At 36.6% G+C, this 23264-nt stretch overlaps 2 protein-coding genes across 5 annotated transcripts; one reads left to right on the top strand and one right to left on the bottom strand.

Annotated features, from left to right (window-relative positions):
- The first annotated feature begins 1297 nt into the window (after positions 1-1297).
- On the top strand, positions 1298-15170 carry LOC147861236 (uncharacterized). Its single transcript, XM_087323353.1, has 22 exons — positions 1298-2020; positions 3042-3305; positions 4466-4547; positions 4621-4661; positions 4879-4912; positions 5161-5239; positions 6408-6745; positions 6830-7060; positions 7137-7270; positions 10954-11028; positions 11603-11674; positions 11831-11896; positions 12177-12294; positions 12391-12487; positions 12574-12730; positions 12802-12850; positions 12924-13006; positions 13101-13327; positions 14442-14528; positions 14620-14695; positions 14770-14826; positions 14908-15170. Exons 1-22 carry the CDS (start codon positions 1298-1300, stop codon positions 14989-14991), a joined length of 3174 nt encoding a protein of 1057 aa, XP_087179479.1. The 3' UTR covers positions 14992-15170.
- Positions 15171-18494: 3324 nt separating this feature from the next.
- On the bottom strand, positions 18495-22938 carry LOC147861235 (actin). 4 transcript variants are annotated; one of them, XM_087323540.1, is made up of 5 exons: positions 22716-22938; positions 20569-20651; positions 20042-20435; positions 19268-19881; positions 18495-19075 (listed from the first exon to the last, which is right to left on the bottom strand). In XM_087323540.1, exons 2-5 carry the CDS (start codon positions 20626-20628, stop codon positions 19010-19012), a joined length of 1134 nt encoding a protein of 377 aa, XP_087179666.1. In that variant the 5' UTR covers positions 20629-20651; positions 22716-22938; the 3' UTR covers positions 18495-19009. The 4 variants fall into 4 exon arrangements, with proteins under 4 accessions (XP_087179666.1, XP_087179665.1, XP_087179667.1 ...); XM_087323539.1 differs by having other exon boundaries at positions 20569-20644; positions 22712-22734; XM_087323541.1 differs by lacking the exon at positions 22716-22938 and adding an exon at positions 22458-22476 and having other exon boundaries at positions 20569-20644.
- Between the last annotated feature and the right edge of the window lie 326 nt (positions 22939-23264).

Here is a 23264-nt window from a genome sequence, read left to right as displayed (position 1 = left end):
GTTTGCTTACCATGTTGGCAATGTTCACGTAATGTAAAATAAAAAAATGACAACTTAAGTAAGTGTCCATAGAGGGAAAGAACATGTGGCCTAATGGGCATACCAAATGTTGGTCATAGGTTGGTATGTGACAACCAAAAGATGTTCTGTTTGATGAACAAATAGTGGGTAGAGGTAACCAACTTTGTTTACTTTCCAATAATAATATTTCCTTTCGTTATACGAAAGGATTAGGAAGCAAATATCACCTTATAGTCGTTGTCATCAAGCTAACCAATAGACATTAAACTATGAGTTAGTTGGAGAACATGGCGTACATCTTTCATGGTAGAGATGAGAACCATCACTTGCATTGAGATATCTCCAATACCAATCACATCACATCGATGCAAGTCTCCAAGTCTAACTTTGCCAAGTGACTTGGCTTCATAGCATGTGAACCACTGTCTATGTGGAGTCACATGAAATCAGGCACTGGAGTCAAACAACCACATATGGGATGGAGAAAAAACCATATATCACCTTAGCATGTGTGGTCACATCGTGTAAGACCAAAGTGTCAATCTTGTCACATGTTGAATTGATTTTCTCTATTTTCATTGAGGAAGAGGGACCACTAGATTGTTGCACAAGGAGGTAAAACTATACCGATTTGTGATACAATTGGCAGAAGTATGGACATGTACTCCTTAGGAACCTTTGGAAAAACAATAGAAATCAGGATCAAAAGATGGGATGAGTTGAAAATCTATACGAGATCAAAGGACAATTTCCATGACAAAAAACGGGCAGCCGCATCCCTTACGCCGATCATGTTCTCCTTCAACATCACCTCAGTCGACTCAACCGTATCCACTTCAATACGATAGAACCCATTTCCCATAAAGATTGAGCATCGAGTATTTGACCAATACACGAGGTTGAAAGGTTGCTTGACATGTAAGTCGCCTCTATTCGACCGCAAATCCTATAACCCGACAAACTACTGAATAAGTACGAAGTCGGCCGCATACCTCCATTGTTTATTCTTCAAGCCGATCTGGGAACTCTCAGGGGAGCTTCATAAGAGTTCTGCTGGCCATATGTTGCATTGGCCATCTCTCTCTCTCTCTATTTCTGTATGCTCTCATCGATCCTTTCCCTTAACTTGTCAGCTAATCTCTACATAGAGTCTCCATTATTATTAGCATGTATTATTTTGAAGTATTAAGGCCCCCCACCACCAAATTGGTTTTGAGACAGTCATTTTTTTAAGGCTTAAATGAACCCCCCAAATACCCATTCCAATTCTTTGGCCATGCCCCCAATGGACAACAACTGTGGAGAGCAAACCCTAGGAAATGGTCCCCTGGTTGCAGAGCAACCAGCGGTCATGGAAGCTTCGCCCTGCGACGTTGATGCAGGAGATTGTGAACCCCATCACGATTCCCTTACTCCTGGAGAAAACGAGAAGCTTGGTGATGGTGAGGGTGGTGGTGGTGATGATGATGGTGATGGTGATGGTGACGGTGACGGGGAAGGTGATGGTGATGGTGATGGTGATGGTGATGGTGATGGTGATGGTGACGGTGATGGGGATGGGGATGGGGATGGTGATGGGGATGGGGATGGGGATGGTGATGGTGATTGTGATGGTGAGGGGGATGGAAATGGGGAAGGTGATGGTGATGAAGTGATGTTGGAACATATATGTAATGGTGATGGGGAACAGGATGGGTTAGGGTTTGGTCAGAGTAGTCTAGCAATTGTTCCAAGTGGTTTAGGGTTTGATCATATGAAAGAGGAGGAGAAGCAGCAGGGTGAATACATATTTGACGATGATCGAGAGAAGAACGGATGGAATGCAGCACGAGCGTGGCTATGGACGCTGCCCCGACGAAGAAACGTCTTGCTTGAGGAAGTAGAGGAGTGGATAAGGATAAATGAAGAGAAGCTCTCTAGAGAGATCATCACTATGCCAAGAACACAGCTTTTCCACTTGCTTGTCACTCAGCATAAACTGGTACGAAGAGTTGAACAGGTGAGAATTCTCTTTGTTTCTCTTACATCTAGTGTAGATCATTTTTGTTTTTATTCTAGCCAGATAATTTGAGTGTCTTAAGTATGTAGGAGCTCTTAGTTTATTGGGTTAGTTTCGTGAATAGAAGAAGAGCCACATCTCCACATCTAGGCCAGAGCTGTTTGCTATATAATTCAAGTTTTCTAAAGTACATAGGACTTGTTGCTCGGACATAAGTTTTGGGTAATTGGCAATAGTGTCTTGATCAAGAAGCGTGCATGCAAAACAATCACATAGACACAGATGCATCAAGACTTAGAAGTTAAGTGGAAACATCCCTCTCGATCAAGAACGGATGTTCAAAAGCCATCAAATGTCAGGGGTCTGGAAGTGAGTTTTCGAAAGATACATTCATTTAGCAATAACGTCTCATCAAGGGCCTAGGATGCAAATCACCACATCAAGCTTTACAGACCCATAACGAGGTGAAGTATTTATCTTGATCCAGAACCTGGGTTGCAAAACCATCATATAGACAGTGATGCATCAAACTGTAGGGTTTCATAAAGGGAACTTTCTTTGGCGATTTTGATGAAGAGCAAACACTTCATATAGACAGGAATGCAATTGAGATTTATACATCAAGAATTTTCATGTAATAAGATTGTGATCAAGAACCTTGGTTGCAAAACATTCATATGCACAGGTATATATCATGCCGTAGGGTTCACAAATTAAGTTTCAATGGGACGTATTTGGTTTAGAAGCTGGAATGCAAGACCATTACATAGACAGCTGAGAGGTTGAACTTCTGAAGGTGAATTATCATGAGTATCCAACTTAAATGTGCAATGATGGTCATTATTGAGTAGAGAATCCCTATTATTGAAAATAGGCACATCACTTCATGTTTCTGAAAATTTGTTGATATGGAATTTTGGATTTTAGAAGGCAAATGGTATAATATTGATTTTACGACTTGTATATATGCTTAGTTTTGATATATTATGTTGTTTTATGCCTCATGGATATTATATCTCAGATAGATCATCTGGAGGTTCCTGGACAACCAGCTGCTAGATTCCAACGGAGTGAGAAATGGATGCCTGTTTATAAATGGCTTGAGAGCCTAGATTTGGATTCACTTGTTGGAGCAAAAGCAATAGAAGCGTGGCTAGAGGGTAATCCATGTCTAAGAGAGGAGTTGTTAAAAGAACATACACGCCAACACCTGTTCCGTTATGTTCAGAAGTGCCACAATAATTTACTAAAAAAGAAGAAGAAGCAAGCTCTGAAAGTTGCAATGGTGAGATATGTTACTGTTTTTAGATTCATTTTCAATATTTTTATTTTGTAATATGAGGCCAATGTTAAGTTTTTTTGAAAAAAGGGATAATTGATAATTTTTTTGAAAAAAGTTAATGTCATGGATTATTTAGAATCTAAAAAAATTAAAACAGGCAATGATATTCAAATGCAAGACACGAAGGAATTTTCATCTTTGTAGGAAAGTATTTCCTGAAAATGAAATTGTAATGCTTGAAGCATCTAAACTCTTAAGAAACTAAATGTAAAAGCTTTTATGTTGCTATTTGTGAACATCATACTTGTATCACTTATAAACTCCTAAATACATATAAAATGTTCCTAGGAAGCTGGATGCCAATTTGAAGTATTTTTGCAAGTAGTTCTGTATAGGCTTTTTGAAAGCAACCTTTTTAAACAGCTCAGGATCTAGGAAAAGGGTTCAGAAAGTGTAAGACCTAACCAGTTGGGAACCAATGAAGAGAAGATTTTTAAACTTCCATAAAGAAGCATATTCTCTTTGAACCCAAATATCAATCTACAAAGATTAGCTTTGGAATCACAGGCATGAACAATGATTTGGACATCTTTTTTACTCTATGTTAAGACGAAGTCAGAGGAAGGTTTACTGTGCCTCGATTCATATCTAGGGTGGTCATATTTCTTCTCTCCATGATGCCTTTTACATTTCTATGCGTTGGAAGTGTTAGGCATCTCTAGCCTTGTGCATTGCTGCTGGTCCAATTTCTTTCTAAAATGAAACCTCCTTAATCTTTAGAATTGCAATGTTGAAAGTTGAAACTATTTATGTGGCAGAAGAGAAAGTCTCTTAAATCTTTAGTCATACCATCATCATTGATGAGCAAAGTGCTTTTAGTAGACCTTGAGTTCCTGAGAAAAACCAATGTAATTAGGGGTATGATGCTATCTTTTTTGAGGCCAATACTTTCTGTTTGCAGCTATTCAAAGTTTGGATGAAATTTCATATTTAAAAATTGTCAACGTTTTGATGTTGAATATATTTTGGGCAGGTTAGATTTTCATAGCCCTCTATACAATGTGAATATCGGTACAAAAAGTGACAAGTTAGAATTTCTTATAGTTTTGCATGTTTAATGCAGTTTGATTCATTCTGAGCTTACCATTTTCTGTGCTGCACAGCTAAGACTTGATGAAAAGAAAAAGAAGAGGAAGAAGAAAGCACGGCAGGTTCTGAAGGCAGAATCTGATACCATTGTTCCTGGTACATATATATTGACTTATTCAGTGTAGTATTTGTTAAATTCCCATGTTCTTACAATAACTTTGCTCTATAGGGGACACCATTAAGACTGTAAGTGGAAAGGCAAAACTGAATGTGAGTATTTCCACCATATGGGGTCTCTGTATAGAGTCCCCTTATCTATTACTCCAGCTCTTTTACTATTGTTGCATGCACCTTATGCACATTATGTGGGAACCCATTTACCTTACAATCTAATATCTTAGGTCTTCAACATCTAAATTACTCAAAAGAAATTAATATCCTGCCTTCCCATACATGGAATGGTTTCTAACAGAAACATCTTTGTCAGGGGTCTTTGCTGTTGCAGAAGGGAAATACTAAAGGTGAGGTTGCCAATGTATGCGATGACCCTAAATATATTAATAACTCAATGCTTTAATCTGTAAAGAAAATTTTAATAAAATAATTTATATGTGAAGTCCAAAATGTGGCTTCATAGGTGTCTAATACTTGTAGATAATTCTTGTATCTCAACTCTTTAGGGCTCATCCAATGCACTACTTAAAATTAGATTACCTGGGTTTCTCGAAACATCATGATTTCTTACGACACTTATTTTTTTTATCTACAGGCATATGTTCTGTTAAGTCAACGAATCTTGGAATGGCAACCATTATGGATAAGGTGGAAGCTAGAAGAAGATATGATATGTAGGCTTCTTTGCTTTTGATTCACTTATTATAAACATATGATCTTCACCATGGTGCACATATCATCTATTAAAGTTATCTTCTTGAGATGTTCCGAAATCGTTGATCCCCATTTCCCTATTTATAGGCTTCTTTGCTTTTGGTTCACTAACTATAAATATATGATATTCACCATGGTGCAGCTCTTGTCTTCTTGGGATGTACTGAAATCTTTGATGATTGCCAGCCATGGCAATGTATTCCTCGTTTCCCTATTTTCTGGCTTTGTAGATTAGTTATATCAATATTGGTCTCCTTTCAACACTTTCTTGTTCTTGAGGGAGAGATATATACCTATTCAGATTCAATTTCAAGATCCTTCTTTCTTATTAAACCTAAATGTTTTGGAATCATTTATGTGAAATTTGTTTTTTTCTCTGCATTGTATGCTCTGTTATCTTTTAAAATCACTTTATGTAACAAGAGGAATGTTTCTGGCAGCATTTGAAATGTAGAAAACTGTAAAAGTTGTCCTCCTATTCTAGAATTGGCATATTTTGCAAATGCTAGAATGGTATTTGACTTTAGAAATATTTTATTGGGACGCAATGAATCATATGTATTTGATCTTGTGAATGCACTTCTTGTGTTCTTCCTGTTTATCTTCTTTATGTGCTGACAGGACGATGTAAGGATAATGCATTAGTCGACTACTTTTACACTCATATAATTTACAGCAGAATTTAACTTCCAGATCCATATACTATCTAGATTTAATTTCAAGATCCTTTTTTCACATTAGACCTAACTTTTTTGGAATCAGAAATTTTCTGCAAGCCTTAAAAATGTAAAAAACCATACATTCATTTTTGTCTATTCTAGAATTGACATCTTTTTGCAAATGCTAGAATGGTATTGGAATTTAAAAAATATTTGATTAGGGCACATCTAATTATGCTTATTTGGTTGTATGAATGCTCTTCTTGTATTCTTCCTGTTTGTCTTCTCTATGCCATTCTGACAGGAAACTGTCTTGATAATACATATGTTGACTATCTTTCTGATTCATCATATCCTTCACAACTGAATTTGCATCATAAATGCTCATATATGATTTGGGTCTTGCATGAATTGCTCATTTATTATTATATATTAGTCCCAGTGAATTAGAGTGATGTTTTTGGTACAGTCTATCTGAGTTGCAGGCACAATTGCTGGTTCAAATCGGTCAGATGAGGGATCAAATGAGATTAGTATCTCCTGAAACCTTGGATAGGCCAAGTACTTCTGCAATGCCATCTGGAGACAATTTTAATCACGCTGGTGGTTCAGGAAGTGCATCAAGGCCTGCTTTTGATGTCCAAAACCTGTCAAACGAGGAACCTGAGAGTAGTCTGAGAAAGAGGTTAGCAGATAGCATGCCATCCAGGTCTAATTCGGACACAAAGTCTGTAAAGAAAAGAAGAACAGGAAAGGACAAGTCCTATAACATGGTTCTTTCTTGGGCATTTTCTGAGATAGAAACAGGTACGTCATATTCTAGCTTTAACCTGAATGGCAGGTTGCTATGTATCGATTAATAATTTGCAGTTTATCTGTTGGAAAATTCAGGTCCTAGAACTTGGAAAGATAAAGCTTCTTTGGAAAATGGTGCTGTTCTTGAGGATCCAAGCTTAGCAGCATCACAAAATTCACTGGATGAGTCAAGAATGTCTAAGATGATATCCAATCATGTGAAATGTCTTCAAGTGCGCGAAAGAGGATCTGGTATTCATTATCTAATGGCTCCATTCCACTCCTTGAAGACTGGAGGTCGTCATTGTTGGAAGTCATTTATGGAAGGTGAAGGTCCAGCCATTCTGAAATACATTTCCTTTTGCTTTCTGGGTAATTTCTGGATTTCTTTTGCTTTTTGTAGGATGGTTTTCTCTTGAGAAACAATATACAGGATGTGGGACTTCCTTACAAAGACGAGCCTTTTCTACATGGCGCCCGTGTTGGAGTGCATATACCTCCAGTGTTGCTGTTGCTGCTCCACTTGGCATGGTTGATGTAAGTGTTTTCATGATATTTTGTTGCTAGCATTGTTTTACAGAGTTGATTCCCTTCACGATACCTACTTAATGTATTCCTACAATCTTTTGGTATTCAATGTTGCTCTTGTTGAAAAAGTTTGACTATCCACTTATTTGAATCAGTTTCACTCAAGCAAGCTCAGTTGATTCATGAAATTGATCCCTGCTCACAGTTGTCTTAGAGGTGGTATATAAAGGATTGCTTTTTCTACCAAGATAGAATGCTGACTCCTAGGTGACATTCAGTACATACTGTAAAGAATTACTGAGAAAAGATATTAGAAGATAGATAGTTATAGTCATAGATGTATTCCTTAAAGAAATGATTCACCCTTTAAATAAAAATTCCTTAGTCATCTTGAAGCTGTTTCATTCTTCACAGTTATTCTATAAATGTGGTGTCCCCTCATCATTGTACCCCAAACTGTCTTGGAACTCTTCCATCTTCTCAGTTTTGAAAGATCAATATTTCGTTATTAAACACCATTAGTCACCTGCCACCACAGGTGCTTCCCTTACTTCAAATATCTCTCCATATTGGCAGCCCATGTTGGAGATCTTTTATCAGTACATCTACATATCAAACATTCTTGGATATGCAGCATTCCCTAATATCATATGTTTAGTCGTGTTTATTTTTTGTTTCTTGTTCTGAAAGACGAAAAACATCGTGACATGTAACCTCTTGTTTGGTCTTATTGGCCTCTTAAAAGGTGTGAATATAGCCTTTTGCAGTTGAATTTTAAAGGGCCATCAACTGGAATAGCTCAATTGTCCATGCAGGTGTCAGGATATATTGCTCAATGTGAACAGACTTTTGTTCTTCTTTTGGGAGTTTATACATGTTGGATAAATCTAATTTAAAATTGCTCCTCAACCATAATCAAGATCAAATTCATGAGTTCCAATATTTCAATAGATTTACCTTCTTAGTAGGAGGGGTATGCTTGTGTTCTAGATCGTCTTTGGGGACACTAAAACCCTCCCCATGCTTGATATTGAGTCATGTGTGATGGACATCTCTAACATATTTACATCACCACACATCTCTATTCCATTTAGATGTGGAGGCTCACAAAGAAATCTAAAATAGCTTTATATTCATTATCTGTTGTAGGCTCCCTCGTATATTGTATCCATAGATTGACACATGCGTGATATTCGCCATATTCTCCATGCGTGATATTCTCAATATTCGAGAATACAAAATGGCCCTAAGAATATTTAAAAACCATTCGTTTTGTAAAATAAATATACAAACAATTAATTAATTAATTAATTTAAAAATAAATCAATTTAATTCACTAAAAAAAAGAACAATTATTCATTAATAATTTATAAAAATATGATTAGTATAAACTCTCCTTTCTAGTGTCAAATAAAAAAAGAGGAGAGTTTATGAACCTTTATTTTATTTAAATAATTGATTTTTTTATTTTTAAAAAACGAATATTTTTTTATTTACTATGAAAACATGATTAATGTGAAGTCTCAATTTTAATGTCACGTAAAAATATCCATAAATTTTGGGAAAAGAAAAGGTGAAGAATTAATGAACCTTTCTTTTATTTTATTTATTTATTAAAAATAAAGCTAAAAATTATTTTATTTTATTTATTTATTTGGTAAAGAATCAAGATCTCCAATGAAAATTTATTACTGTCAAGTCTCTCTCAACTCTCTATTTTATTATCCCCTTTTTATTGTCAAGTCCCCCTTTTTTTCCTAAGAAACTAAAAGGAAGGAGTTCACCTCCTTTTTTTTGCTTTTTTTTTTTAACGAATACTTGACCACACGAATGTATGCGTATTCGTTTGCATTCGAATGGAAAATCCCACGAATGCGAATATGTCAATCTATGATTGTATCATAAGCATTTGCAACCAGAGAGGTGAGGGATTAACATCTTGTAGAGACTGAATTTCCCTGTGAATAAAATGATTTATGATGTATTTCATGCGTAGAGTACTGTGGAAAAAGAATCCTATGCAAACTACTAGTATTAGATGACAATATACAATTACCAGTATAAGAATCCTGCTGCTATTATACAGAATCCTATACAATCACTATGCCATCTACTTGTAAAAGAGTTTATAGGTCACATCTCTATCCATTACATTTTTGGGGTTAGTATATGGTATATGAATGATGTAGGATGGGGACAATATGCCTCGATAGTTAAGGCATGCTAAATATACTGGAATCTGGTTCTTGTCTTCATCCAGTAGATGTGTGTAGAGTACAGGAATGATACACGGGGGATGGAATTAGTATTCCTCCCAAGTGAGACAATATGCCATCTTCATGCTTCATGTCATGTGTCACCCCACAATTTGATCCCAGTTGTCAACATTGTTTGATACCCATGGCCTCCTGGTGGATTTGATATTTGAGAACCTTTTCCACAATTGGATGGGAGTGGGAAAAGAGCAGTCTCTCCTAATTTATGTGGAAGATCATTGTTTTAAGTAGAATTTCTGTGGAGATTGAAATGACCACCACTAGCCAGATAGCTAATTGAGAATCCATGAGGCTAGGATAGTGCAAGGTTACCATGGTGGGTGAAATGGTATGTACAGTCTCATAGTTGCAATGCCTTGTCCTCATATCTTGGCTCCAGCACATGGCGTCAATTGATGTGATTATTATTGGGTGGTTTATCTAATTATTCTCTATTATGTGTGAGGCTTTTCTTGCTTGAACTCGAGAGACACAGGGAAAAGTTGTTGAAGCACAACAACACAGCCACACAAGCTAATCAATAAAAAACAATCACAGCTACTCATGCTACAAGTTTACTTTTCTACTTGCGTTTATTTTGGTTTGCTGTTCTCAAAGATGAGGTAACATTTTAAGATGTAATCTCTTGTTTGGTCTTATTGGCCATTTTGGACTCTTAAAAGATGTTAATATATCTTTCTTTCTGTCTATTGTCTTGTGGCTAGGGGTTCCTGGGGTTAAATATTACTTGACCTATTCAAGAGAATTTGAAAAATAGGATTTATTCTTTGATGAGGAAGACCCTTCACCATGTTACAGAAGCTAATTTAAGACATTCTGGATTTCAGTTGATGGCCCACATTGATACTTTTGGATGTTCTGGAGTGATGCTGTTTGACATTCTAATTTGGATAGCTCCTTATTCACATGATTACATTCTCGTTTTAATTGACAGAGGGTTCAATTTGCCTGTCTTATTTGTATGGGTGACATACCACATGGTGTTCTGATTGTAACAGTTGTGGGATTTAATAGGTTATATAGAAACATTAGTAAAGCTTTCTGTTCTTTTACTGTTTTGTTTTCAGCTTAATTGTAGAACATGTAGTGACACAGTTATGAAATTATTTGTGAAACTGCTGTTCAAGAAGGTATGACAATTGTATTTTAATTGTAAATAATTGATCTGATTGCTACATCAAGTAATGGGAAATGAAATGCTGTGCACCTGTATAAGAAGATCATCCATTTACTTCTATAAATATGTTATGAATATGATATAGAAGCACTACATTATTTACTTCTATTCTCATAGAAATGTGTGGTTTGTCTCTATAGCTGTGCAAGATTGTGTCTGCATGCGTACATGATGTGATTATCTTGTGTGCTTATATTTGAAGCAATGCTGCGTATCTCATAAATTGTTTCTGATTGTAGCAAGGTGTACAGAAGGTGCTGGATGTGAGGTTTCATCCCAAAAATCTACCTCGGCTTGTTTGCAGCTCAAATGCTGTAATATCTCTTGCTAACCTATTTTCATGCACATTATCCATATGTAGAACACTACATCCACATATGCTGATTCATGTGATTTCCTTTCTTATCCTTATCAAGATTTGTAACCAATGTTTACATATACCAATCTCAATCAGGATATCAGGTGACACAATATTCTAATTAAGAGTGGAGCTCAACTTTAGACCAGATATTATAGGTGACATTTAATGAGCTAAATCTTTGTAGGATCTTGTTGAAGGACAGATCCCAACAGCTGTAGAGACTGACCTTTTTAGACAGGCTAGGGAGCCACAGTACCCGCTAGCTGAGATTCTTATGAGGAATTTATACTCATGCGTAGTCTTGTATGCCAGATTCGATAAGTTCATGGTTGTTTAGAGGCATAACTTCAGAAGATGAGCCAAGCTGGCATAACTTCATTTTAAAAGACACTACTACTTATAGCCCCATTACAACAAACTCCACTAGCTACACGTGTTCTGGATGGAGATAAAACTCAAGATTGTGGGTGTAGAAGACAACAATGTAAACCTCCATATTGTTGATCATATTGTTTTGGAAATTGCAGGCACCTAATGAGTTGTTGCTTTACGATCTATTAATTGGAAAACCGATGGAGCTTATTGGACACAATTGCCAGGTCTATATTTCTTGTCATGATTTGTTTTTCTCTCAAGTCGGCACAGAAAGTAAATGTGCATGTTGTAAATAGAGATGATATTGATGAGAAATCTCTCTCACGCAAGATAATTCTGATTCAGTTTCCTGATTTGATGGCTTGTTTTGAGGGCTATAGATCCAGGCAGTTGAATTTGCAGCAGATGGAGAGCGTATTGTTTCTTGTGGAAGTAATCTTCTCAAGGTAAATTCTATATATAAATGGTTTTCATGCAAGTAAATGGTTTATTTTATATATATAATTTTTATGTATTTCTTTCGACCACAAAACAGGGGCTCAAACTCTACTACTAAAATTCTATTGAATTCGAAAATAAGTAATGATTTGAGCAAGTGAGCAATTCCTGTAATATGTGATGCAAAGCTTCAAGTCTGATACGAACACTAATAAATTCCTATCTCCCAATTTAAATGCTAATGGTTCTGAAACTTTATCTCTTTCATCGGTGTGCTGCTTCATTTAGATTTGGGATTCAATGACTGGGGCATGTTTACATACATTGGGACCAGGGTCGTGGGATGAAAATGCATATGGTCACAAGAAGAAAATCAATGCAATGAGTGTTAATCAGTGGCAATCTTGTAAGTTCTTTCTGTTAAATTCAAGGACACCCAGATATTTAATGTATATTTGCATCACGTGAGAAGAACTTCTATGCCCATTTCGTTTTTGAGCAGGTTTAGTGGCAACAAGTGGTGGCCATGGAGATAACCAAATTTTACTTTGGAACATAAACAGTGGGAAACTTTCATGTGACTTAAATGGAGATTTGAGGTAAAAGATTTTGTGTTTAGTCAGTATTGCTCTTAGATTTGAATAATATATTCAGAACCTAAGAAACTTCTTTCCCTGATTTATAGAAACCAAACTTTAGGATTACCATGCATGGATGCGTTGGAATTTTGCAATCAAAATCTACTTATCTGTGGAAGTGACTCGTTAGGAGGACCTGCAATTGTGCAGATTTGGGATATCCAAACTCCTGGGATTGTTGCATCTTTTCCAGCAAATGATTCTGTATGTCAACGATAATTTGGAAATCCGAATGCACCAAACAAATTTAAATTAACAATCTTGCTGTTGCACAGTATATAACCTCATTGAAGACTAATGTGGAGGGGACAACAATCGCAACAGGTCTCTTAATGACTTCCTGACCTTTTTACACTTAATTGAGGATTCTAACTAATGGTTGCATCATCTCATCTAGGTGCTGGTGATGGTTCTGTTGGACTCTTTGATATCAGGACCTGTGGAGGTATTACAAGGTTACCTTTGGGTTCAAATTGTGAGGTAAATGCTCCAAAGTGGGATACAAGAGCAATAACATTACAATCATTGACTTAGATTTCAAATATCAGCTTTTATTTTATCGACATCACTGTAGGTCACGTCGGTATCTTTTAGCTCATGTGGATTATTTTTTCAAGCTTCAAGCACTGCAAATAAGACCATCATCTGGGATACACGGATGCTAACTATGGAGCCTGGACCAAAACCTGTTGATGCACCGCTTCCTTTGGCTGATTATGTCTCACGCAGGGTTAGAGCTTTGCACTGTCTAAGCCATGGTAGCCCAATGCCAACTTCAAAGAATGCTGGTCAAATGCCTGGGTAAAAATTATTTTAAGTGCATTTTTGTTGTGTTTTCTAATGTTTATTTTGCCTCATTCAAACATTTCTTTCATGATCTCGTGGGAGGTTTTTCATGATTTGAGAGATGAATGCAGCTATGTCCTCATGTATATGAGGCAAAAAAGAAGTCCTCAAATTTAATAGACCAAAAGCAAGTGATGCTCTCATGTCATGGAGGATTTTATGTCTCAGAAACACCGAAATGAGCTCAGAAATATGTGAATATCCTCTATGCTGTCTGATACATGCAGATAGATAGGCTCTTGTTTATATGCATTATGGTTGGTGCAATTTGAATCCAGTTTTGCTCCCTGTCACTTTCAAGTTTGTAATAAAAGATTGCAATTTTCCTGCAAGCAAGCAGAGTGAGTCCTTGCAACTCTTATCATACCATGGTTCCGACTCCCAAACACCGCAGAGATAAATCAGCATGATCTTTGGTGGGAGGAAAACCTCAAAAAGAAGTTGGACATGCCACCTACCTGCTATAATGGATTTGGTCCTTGATAAATGCATGGGACAGGGATGTAGCCTGTGCATTCATGGCATCTGGAGCTTAAACTATAGAATAAAAAAATAAGAAAGTCTTATGTGACTTATGAAAACCCGGAAAAATGTTTGTAACATGTATGTCACATACCTTACCTTTAAGCTGAAGGTCAGAAGTCAAAGTTTGGGAAAATGCGAAAAGCACATTAGGTCATAAACCTACTGAATGCTTTGCACTTGTCCAGAGCCAGTTGGTTCACAGATCCCGCATGATGTATAAGTATGTAAATTTTCTTTCAGGTAATTAGGTAGGTCTCTGAAATGGATGGAATGTTACTACTATTTCGACAGTGATTTCTGATGGTCAATTCAAATATATATTCAGTTCACGACTGCATATATTAGTCGTTTTAACATGCATCACCAGATTATTGGAGGCGCCTTTATATGTGATAGCAGTTAGTATATTTAGAGGTCCAAAATAAAATATACTGCTACTGTTGGTCAGAATTTGAATGGTCAGTCCATTCTGAAGTCATCTCTATACTTATCTGTAAATGAAATTTCCTAGCTGCTAGTCTTATATTTTGTGCCTTTCATGCAGGTTTGTTGATGAAGGTGATCAAGGAATCAATGATGCTAGATGGTTTAATAACGACTCGACGTTGGTCACTGCAAGTGGAAATGGAAGGTCCAGAAATATTCACAATGATTGCATTAATAACTCTGTGAAAGTGATTTGATTTAACATTTTTGCCTTCACTTTTTAAATGGATAATCAGCATTGCTATGTGGGATGTGTCACTTGGGGAGCCTTGTGTGAGGCATATGACAAGTCACACACGTTGTGTGAACACGGTAATTAAATACTTTAATTTGCACAATTTCTCTTTTTGAGGAAGAATTGCCAAATAGTGTTCCTTTTTTCCCAGGTGGCAATTTCACCAAATGATAGATACATCTGCAGTGGTGGTGATGACCAGAAAGTGGTATATTGGAAACTCGTACATGTTAACATGGAAAAAATCACTCTTCTTTTACGAGGGCTTATCAAAGGGATTTGGTGACAGGTACTCTATGCGAATGTCAAGGACAGGTCCACAAGTAATTGGCGCCTCACACACCCACCACTGAAGGAGATACTTATTGAGTAAAAATAGTCTTTAAGAAAGGTAACCACTGTTTCTTCACAAATTTGAAAACAGAGCTGTTATTACCTGTATAAAAATCATTAATTGCTGTAGTTTAATTTCAATCTACACATGCAACTAATGAAGTTAGTCACAAAATGTAATTTTCCTCTCTATCAGTGCCATTTGAGTTTCTTAGAAAATCATTGTTGAGGTTACTAATGTTGGCATAATAAGGCAGCTCAAAGTTGGTTTCTATCATTGCTTCAGTTTTGATTTTTGTATGCCATGATTATTATATTCTTGTTTAGTATCTGAACAAAATTTGAAATCATCATTGCGGTTAATTGGTTAATCAAGATAGGAAGGGTGCCAATCCTCATCTAAAGCAGGCAAGTATTTCCATCTAAAGCAGAAAACTCGACGGATTTTTAACAATGTACCAAGAGGGGTGTGTTTGTCTGTTGTAGTGAAATGCTATAAATCTTAGTTTTGTGAATATAAATAAGTATACATATACATTATTATGTATATGTTTAGTGTTGCAATATGCTTAATATTTGTGGTTTTGTGGGCAACCAACTTGATTATGTTTACAGAACCGTCTCAGTTGGCTGGTTTTTAATTTTCTGCTGTCTCTGAAAATTTGGAGCATATATGTGTTGTATTGAACTGGATAACTATGATATTGTGAGCCAACATAGGAAAATATATGTAGAACAAAACAAAATGGAAGCGGCTCGTGAGAATTTTTTGGTTCAGCAATTTGTCTATCATAGGTGCACAATCACTATTTTCACAAAGAAATATTAAAATGGAATACAAGAGAAATTCTTGAACTTCATTGGAGTTGTTAGATGATTCCACACAACCCATGTGATTCTTATCTTATCTGTCTTCTTCGATAACCAACATTGAAGAGGGTGCAAAACAAAATGTAAAACCTTCTTTGTTGATGCAACAACGGCAAGTAATACAATATCATAGGTTTCATAATACATTTTACAACCTTCACGTGTACATGAAATGGCCAAGATTATCTTCCAATACATGCACTTGTTCTTTAACTTAATTAGATATCTAGATTGAGTCAGTTCATGGCTTGAGCCTTGTCAAAATAACTCAAACTGACTATAATGGTTTGGTTATTTAAACTTTTTACTAGTGTTAATTTATTTATTAGGTCATTTTCACTAAAAGTTAAATGTTGGTCCTTAAAAGCAATTAATTGGAAGCTTGTTGAAGATGTCTCTCTTTATGAATGTAATGAAGATGTCTCTCTTTATGAATGTGATGAAGATGTCTCTCTTTATGAATGTAATGAAGATGTCTCTCTTTATGAATGTGATGAAGATGTCTCTCTTTATGAATGTGATGATGATGAATTTGCTTTCCTAGATACAGAAAAGAAAAGAGAGTAGCTATTGTCAATAATATAGAATATTAGCATCAAGAGAATATCATAGATGGCAGATGATGAGGATGAAGAAGTTACAAAACATTCAAGCTTGAGCATAGATCTTGCCACAATTTGAACATTTGAGCTTGTTGAAAGGACCTTGGAAATGTGGATGACAATGTGGAATGGAGTAAAAAGTCTCATGAAGAAGTATATTGTAAAAGTTTGTGGATATTGTCTTGAAGGTTACAAGGTGAAGGATTTTAGAGCTTTTAACCTTCATTGGTGTATTTGATGTTTACGGGAATAGAATATTACATCATAAAACCCTAGAGGTCTTGCATCAACACCATTCTTTAATCCAAATTATGTATAAAAGTTATTTGATAAAAAATTAGGAAATTGGTAAATTCACAGTTTTTTTTTTAATGGTAGCCAGGTTCCATCCCCCCAAAAAAATTGTGAATTTACCAATTTCTAAAATTTAATATAATTGCACTATCATAAAATACATCAAAAGATTGCAACACTACCTTAGTATCAACTTTCACATCATGTAGATCCTCATTGATGCATTCTTTTGCTACATTTTCATTTCCCTTCACAATATTGGGAAAGATATTCATGATCCCCCATAAATTAGGTTAATTATGATTATCCTTGTCAACCTCATCTATATATGGATTGCCTAACATATGTCAATTTCTTCTCACTAATTTTTTTAAATAAGTCTCTTAGAGCTCCCAAATTCTTCCCTTGCACTATTACATTCTACCATGATATTACTCTTTATTGGATCAATTGTTCCCATATCAATATCCAGCCTAGAGAAAGAAAATGTTTCATGAACAAGAGAAGACAATAGAAGGCCTGCAATGCATGTTGAGTATGTGTATGCCGATAATGCCTAATTCTTTATTTCTATCACTGCTCCCAATACACACCAACAATTTAAACTTGTTATATATAGTTACAAAGCTCTAACCAAGCGCTTTCTAACAGATTTCTTTCCAACATAACAACTGCCCCCCACAAGGGTACTGATCCAACTCTTCCTCCACAACATCATCAATAGACCCTAATCCTTTCCTAAATTGCATCCAAGCTTTCCTACAAACAAAAATCTCAATGCCTAATCTATTTTCTATCTTGTTCATATAATTCCTTTTTTTTAATTATATTTTTCCTATTTGTTGATTTTGACAATCCACCTCGAAAACCTTTTGTTTAATAAATTTATATCTGCTGCAGGCAATTTAGTTACAACAAGGTTGCATTCAATGTTTGCATAGAATGTATTTGAGTGTTGTTCGTATTACTGCTCTGATTTTCAGAATAGTCAATTCATACAAACAGCTTCATGACTGGTGCAAGTTAAATTAGAATATTCTGAGCAATAACATGTGATAATTGGCAAAGCATGTATTATTCTATTTCAAAACTAGAAAAATGATCATGCAAGGTAAGTAAATAGATTACTGGGAAAAAGTGATGATTCCAATCCAAAAAAAATTTATGCAGGCCAGCAGCCACATACATACTGGACATCTAGCACCGATCCCTAAGGATCGTATTTTAATTTACAGAACGATTAACCATTTACGGAAATTAAAAGAGAAATTCAAAAACCAGTTTAAGAAACCAGTGAATAATGAAATGGATAGTGAACCTACCTCAGCTCTATCTCTCAAAGCGAGGGAAAAATAAAAAAACCTTCTGAAACAATAAGTTTGGAATCGGGTGGGACTTTTGAATGGGTAGGCTTTTCTATCACAATCCGATACCAAGAAGGGTCGCAAACTGGAAAGTGTGTATTATTTATTTTAAAATAACATGTGATAGTTCACAAAGCGTGTATTATTTATTTTAAAACTGGAAAAATGATCATGCAAGGTAAGTAAATAGATTATTGTGGGTTTAACTTGAGAGGACGCTTGAGACACGTATACACAGCAAAATAGAACCCATGGGTGCAGGTGAATCAATGAACATCACAGACAAACATATATTTGTACAGATCCACAATGGTATTTACAGAAAAGACTTGACAGTTCCACATTCTAATTAAAACTGAATTCTTGGAAACAGGATATAAATCGAACACTAGATTGAGCTTGAATGCTCTATAAATTATTTATTATATAGACAAACACTTGAATTATCAGTCTTTTGTGTTTCTATATATATCTACACGAGCCTTTTCATTCTTTTTGGTGCTTGATACCAGTTATCACTCTTGTGTTTCTATATATATCTATCTACACAAGGCTTCCTTCTTTCTTGATGCCATTTAAACGGGTATAATAAAGCCCTTGGAACCAAAGAAATGTTATCTGATACAAGGGTATAATAAGAAAACTAAAGGATATGATGAGACACCACTCTTGCAAGGGTATGGAATGAAACCCGTTCATTCTTATTAAACTTTCTGCAAGCAAACTAGGGAGGATATGACAAAAAACACCACTCTTACAAGGGTATAGAATGGAAGGCATTCATTCTTATACATAGATATAAGGTCTTCGTAGTTCCTTTTTTACCAAAATCGAAGACATGTATAATTTGGCATGCCTTAATTGGATAGATATTTACCAGAGTGTAGATTTCGGAGGGATCCTGGTATAAAATCCTGAAACTTACCACTTAAAAGCATTTTCTATGCACAATGGATGGTCCAGATTCATCATATTCAGATTTTGCAATCCACATCTGCAAAAAGGATAGAACAAAGGGTCCGTTATAATAGAGGATGAGAAGCCTTATGACTAAGATAATGCATGCATAAATAGAATGCAGAAGGCCAACCTACAATGAAATACAACATGGAGAATGACTTAAGATATATACACGCATCAGCAAGTTAATGCTCTAAAGAATACTTTGTTAAAGAGTGATGCGAACCTGCTGGAAAGTACTCAATGATGCAAGGATTGATCCCCCAATCCAAACACTGTATTTACGTTCAGGTGGAGCAACCACCTTGATCTTCATGCTGCTGGGTGCAAGTGCAGTGATTTCCTTGCTCATCCGATCAGCAATTCCAGGAAACATTGTGGAACCACCACTAAGCACAATGTTTCCATACAAGTCTTTACGTATATCCACATCACATTTCATTATGGAATTGTATGTTGTCTCGTGAATTCCTGCAGACTCCATTCCAATCAAAGAAGGCTGGAAAAGGACTTCGGGACATCTAAACCGTTCAGCACCTATGGTGATGACCTGACCATCAGGAAGTTCATAGCTCTTCTCTAGTGACGAGCTACTTTTTGCAGTTTCTAGCTCTTGTTCAAAATCAAGAGCAACATACGCTAGCTTCTCCTTCATGTCTCTTACAATCTCTCGTTCTGCAGTGGTAGTGAAAGAGTAGCCACGTTCAGTAAGAATTTTCATCAGAGCATCTGTTAGGTCACGTCCTGCAAGATCCAAACGAAGAATAGCATGTGGAAGAGCATATCCCTCATAGATAGGAACGGTATGAGTAACACCATCACCCGAATCCAACACAATGCCTAAAGATGTAGAAAATTTGTAATGAGCCAGCTGATAAACACAGAAAATTGACGTGATTTATAAAACAACTTTGTTGATTCTAGCTGACATAAACCACAAGGAAATAGAGATATGAATTCGGGCAAAAAAATGATGTTAGTCATGAAGATAAAAACCTACCAGTCGTCCGACCACTCGCATAAAGAGATAGAACAGCCTGTATGGCAACATACATGGCAGGAACATTAAAGGTGTCAAACATTATTTGAGTCATCTTCTCGCGATTAGCCTTAGGGTTCAATGGCGCTTCAGTAAGAAGCACAGGATGTTCTTCTGGAGCTACTCTAAGTTCGTTGTAGAATGTATGGTGCCAAATCTTTTCCATGTCATCCCAATTGGTTACAATACCGTGCTCGATGGGGTATTTTAGAGTCAAAATTCCACGTTTAGATTGTGCTTCATCTCCAACATATGCATCCTTTTGCCCCATGCCGACCATTACACCTGTATGGCGAGGTCGTCCAACAATGCTGGGAAATACTGCTCGAGGAGCATCATCGCCTGCAAATCCAGCCTAAGCCGGAAAGAAGATACGTCATTTCATGCCAACTATCAAGATAATGGTCTCAGAACCAGAATTTTCCTTCTCCCCAAATAATCATAGAAATCTATGAATGCAATGGAAAACCTTTTTATAGCTACAGTACCTTGACCATTCCAGATCCATTGTCGCAAACCAGGGGTTGGACTTCATCAGCATCTGCCATTCTACACTCTAGTTAACTACAACCTGAAAGCAAATGGTCACCAGATGAGCAACTAACCGATATATATGGGATGCCTCTACTAGAGGCACGTGTGTCTTGCAGATAGCTAAACTCAATGTCTTCATTCTCAAAACAAATTCTGAAGCAAACTAAGCAGAGGAATCTTGATTCTTGTGGAAAAAATACAAAGAAACATCAAACTTTTGCAAATGATTAGCAAGTAATGACCAGACCAGTAACAAGTGTTTACATATTCTCGAATTCAAAATTTTGACTGGAAAACATTTCAGGATTACAAAGCAAAATAAACAGAGAATACAAGAACCTTGCAGTAGGCAATGGCCAAGATTCTGTAGACTCATTCTCAAAATAATCAAAGAAAGCTAAAAAGATTAGCGAACTACAGCCAAGATTTGATCAACGATTCATCCACACCTCAGAACAAAACATAACGCATAATAAGCTGAGAAACCTTGAATCTTGCAGGACGTATAGCAATCTCGTTTCTCCAGAGAGATCAGCTAGTATTAGAGTCACTAACGAAACTAGAGCATATATGCTTGTATACACTTGAGGTTTAGTCCTTGAAAAATTCATGGAACATTATGCTTGTCTACAGTTGAGGCTTAGTCCTCGAATAATTCATGGAACATATCTTGAATCTTGCGGAAATTAGCAGAGAACCGTAAAACCTTTCAAGAAAGATTAGTAATCCATGAGAGCATAGTACGTAATATACTCGAATGCATTGGCAAACTTTCTTTTCCAGACGAATGTAAACGAATGCGTATGTTATCAATACATTCTTATGTTTTTTTTTGACACTTTTTACCTTAACTTTCGTACCTTTAAAAAATCACCTTATACTAAATAATGAGTACAAAAGTATGGTATTTACTATACTTCGAGGGTGTTTACCATACTCGAATGATTGAAACATTCGAGAATGCGAATGCACGTACGTATGGTTCATACTATGCATAAGAGTATTTGATGTTCATGGTATTTACTATACTTCGAGGGTGTTTACCATACTCGAATAATTGAAACATTCGAGAATGCGAATGCACGTACGTATGCATAAGAGTATTTGATGTTCATAAGTCTGAAATTACCTTATACTAAATAATGAGTACAAAAATATGGTAAATACCATACTTTGATGGTGTTTCGAATACTCGAATGATTGAAACATTCGAGAATGCGAATGCACGTATGGTTCATACTACGAATAAGAGTATTTGATGTTCATAAGTTTGAAATGTCATACTTCTCTCTGTCATATACTCGACGTTAATTTCTTCTTCCTCACAAAGTAAACTAATATCTTGGACCTTTACATAGAAAGAAGAAGGAAATCTAGAATCTTTCAACTGAGGCAAAGAAATATTGAAAATTTCGGAAAGACATTAACTGATCATTACGTATTGGATGCTCCTGTTTGGGAATAACTGCGCTTACTAAATACCGTATATCAGTTGAATCTGCCACCACAGAGTAGATAATCCCTAAGCTTGCAGAAAACAAGCACAAAAAATCCCGAATATAGAAAAAATAACGAAAATTTTGAAATCTCCGAGACATAAGCTGAGATGTCTCCAACCTTGAAGAACTAAGCTGACAAATCATGAATCTTGGAGACACGATCATAGAACGCTTGAATGCTGGAAGGAATAAAGAAAGAAATAACTTGACACCAAAGAAGTAGCGAGGAGACAAAAAAAAAACTATAAATCTTGCAGAAACCAGCAGAGGGAGTTCGCGGAGTAATCTCGAGTCCTGCCGAGATGTCTGAGAGGTATTGGACGCTCATGAAACTATTGGATTACTTACAAGCTCCGATTGATCGATCCATCTTTCCTTACCTTTCCTTTCCTTTCCTTTCCTTTCCTTTCATCTTTCATTTACGCGGAAGAATATACAGACAGATGCTAAGGAATCAGATTTCGGAGGCAGAGCGAATCACAGCAGAAGAAGGGAAAGTTGAACAGAAACGGCAGGGGGAGCTTGGAAAAAGCATAGTGGTGGCGCAAACGGCGACAAAATCACAGAGAGAGAGAGAGAGAGAGAGAGAGGATGGTACTTACCTGCAAAGGACGATGGATCGGAGACGCAGCCTGGCAAGGATCGGCGTGAGATTATAGCAGCAGAAAGGGAACGGAATGGAAAAGGGAGGGGAAAGAGACAGAAGAAGAAGAAGAAGAAGAAGAAGAAGCATGTCCAAAAGACATACATACTCTACATACTTAACTTCTTCTGCTTCGCATGCGCGGCCTTCTCTGTCTGTCTGTCTGTCTCTGTCTGTTTGTCTGTCTGTGTCCGCATGCTTCTGCTCCTGCTCCTGCTCCTGCTCCTGAAGCTCCCTGCATGTGAGCCCTCACACACACACACACGTGTGTGTGCCTCGCACACGAGGTGACGTCCGTCAGTCAGTTCGTCCGTCAGTTCGTCCGTCAGTTAGTCAGTTCGTCCGTCCGTCTTTCTTCTTTCTTTCTTTCTTCCGTCTGTTCGTCCATGTCCATTACTCAAAACCACAATGTCAGAATCCCAAGGCTAAACTGTTGACATTGAGGCATACGGTGCATTGTATAACATTTGTGGAACGGTGTTTCAAATTTGGAAGTGCCAAAACGTGT

Source organism: Azolla caroliniana, unplaced genomic scaffold (assembly GCF_043228905.1).
Source record: "Azolla caroliniana isolate FFs.n. ecotype wild unplaced genomic scaffold, voAzoCaro1.0.p SCAF_8, whole genome shotgun sequence".
NCBI classification, from domain to species: domain Eukaryota; kingdom Viridiplantae; phylum Streptophyta; class Polypodiopsida; order Salviniales; family Salviniaceae; genus Azolla; species Azolla caroliniana.
The sequence above is the reverse complement of the archived record's forward strand: the minus strand, read 5'-3'. Positions and strand labels throughout refer to the sequence as shown.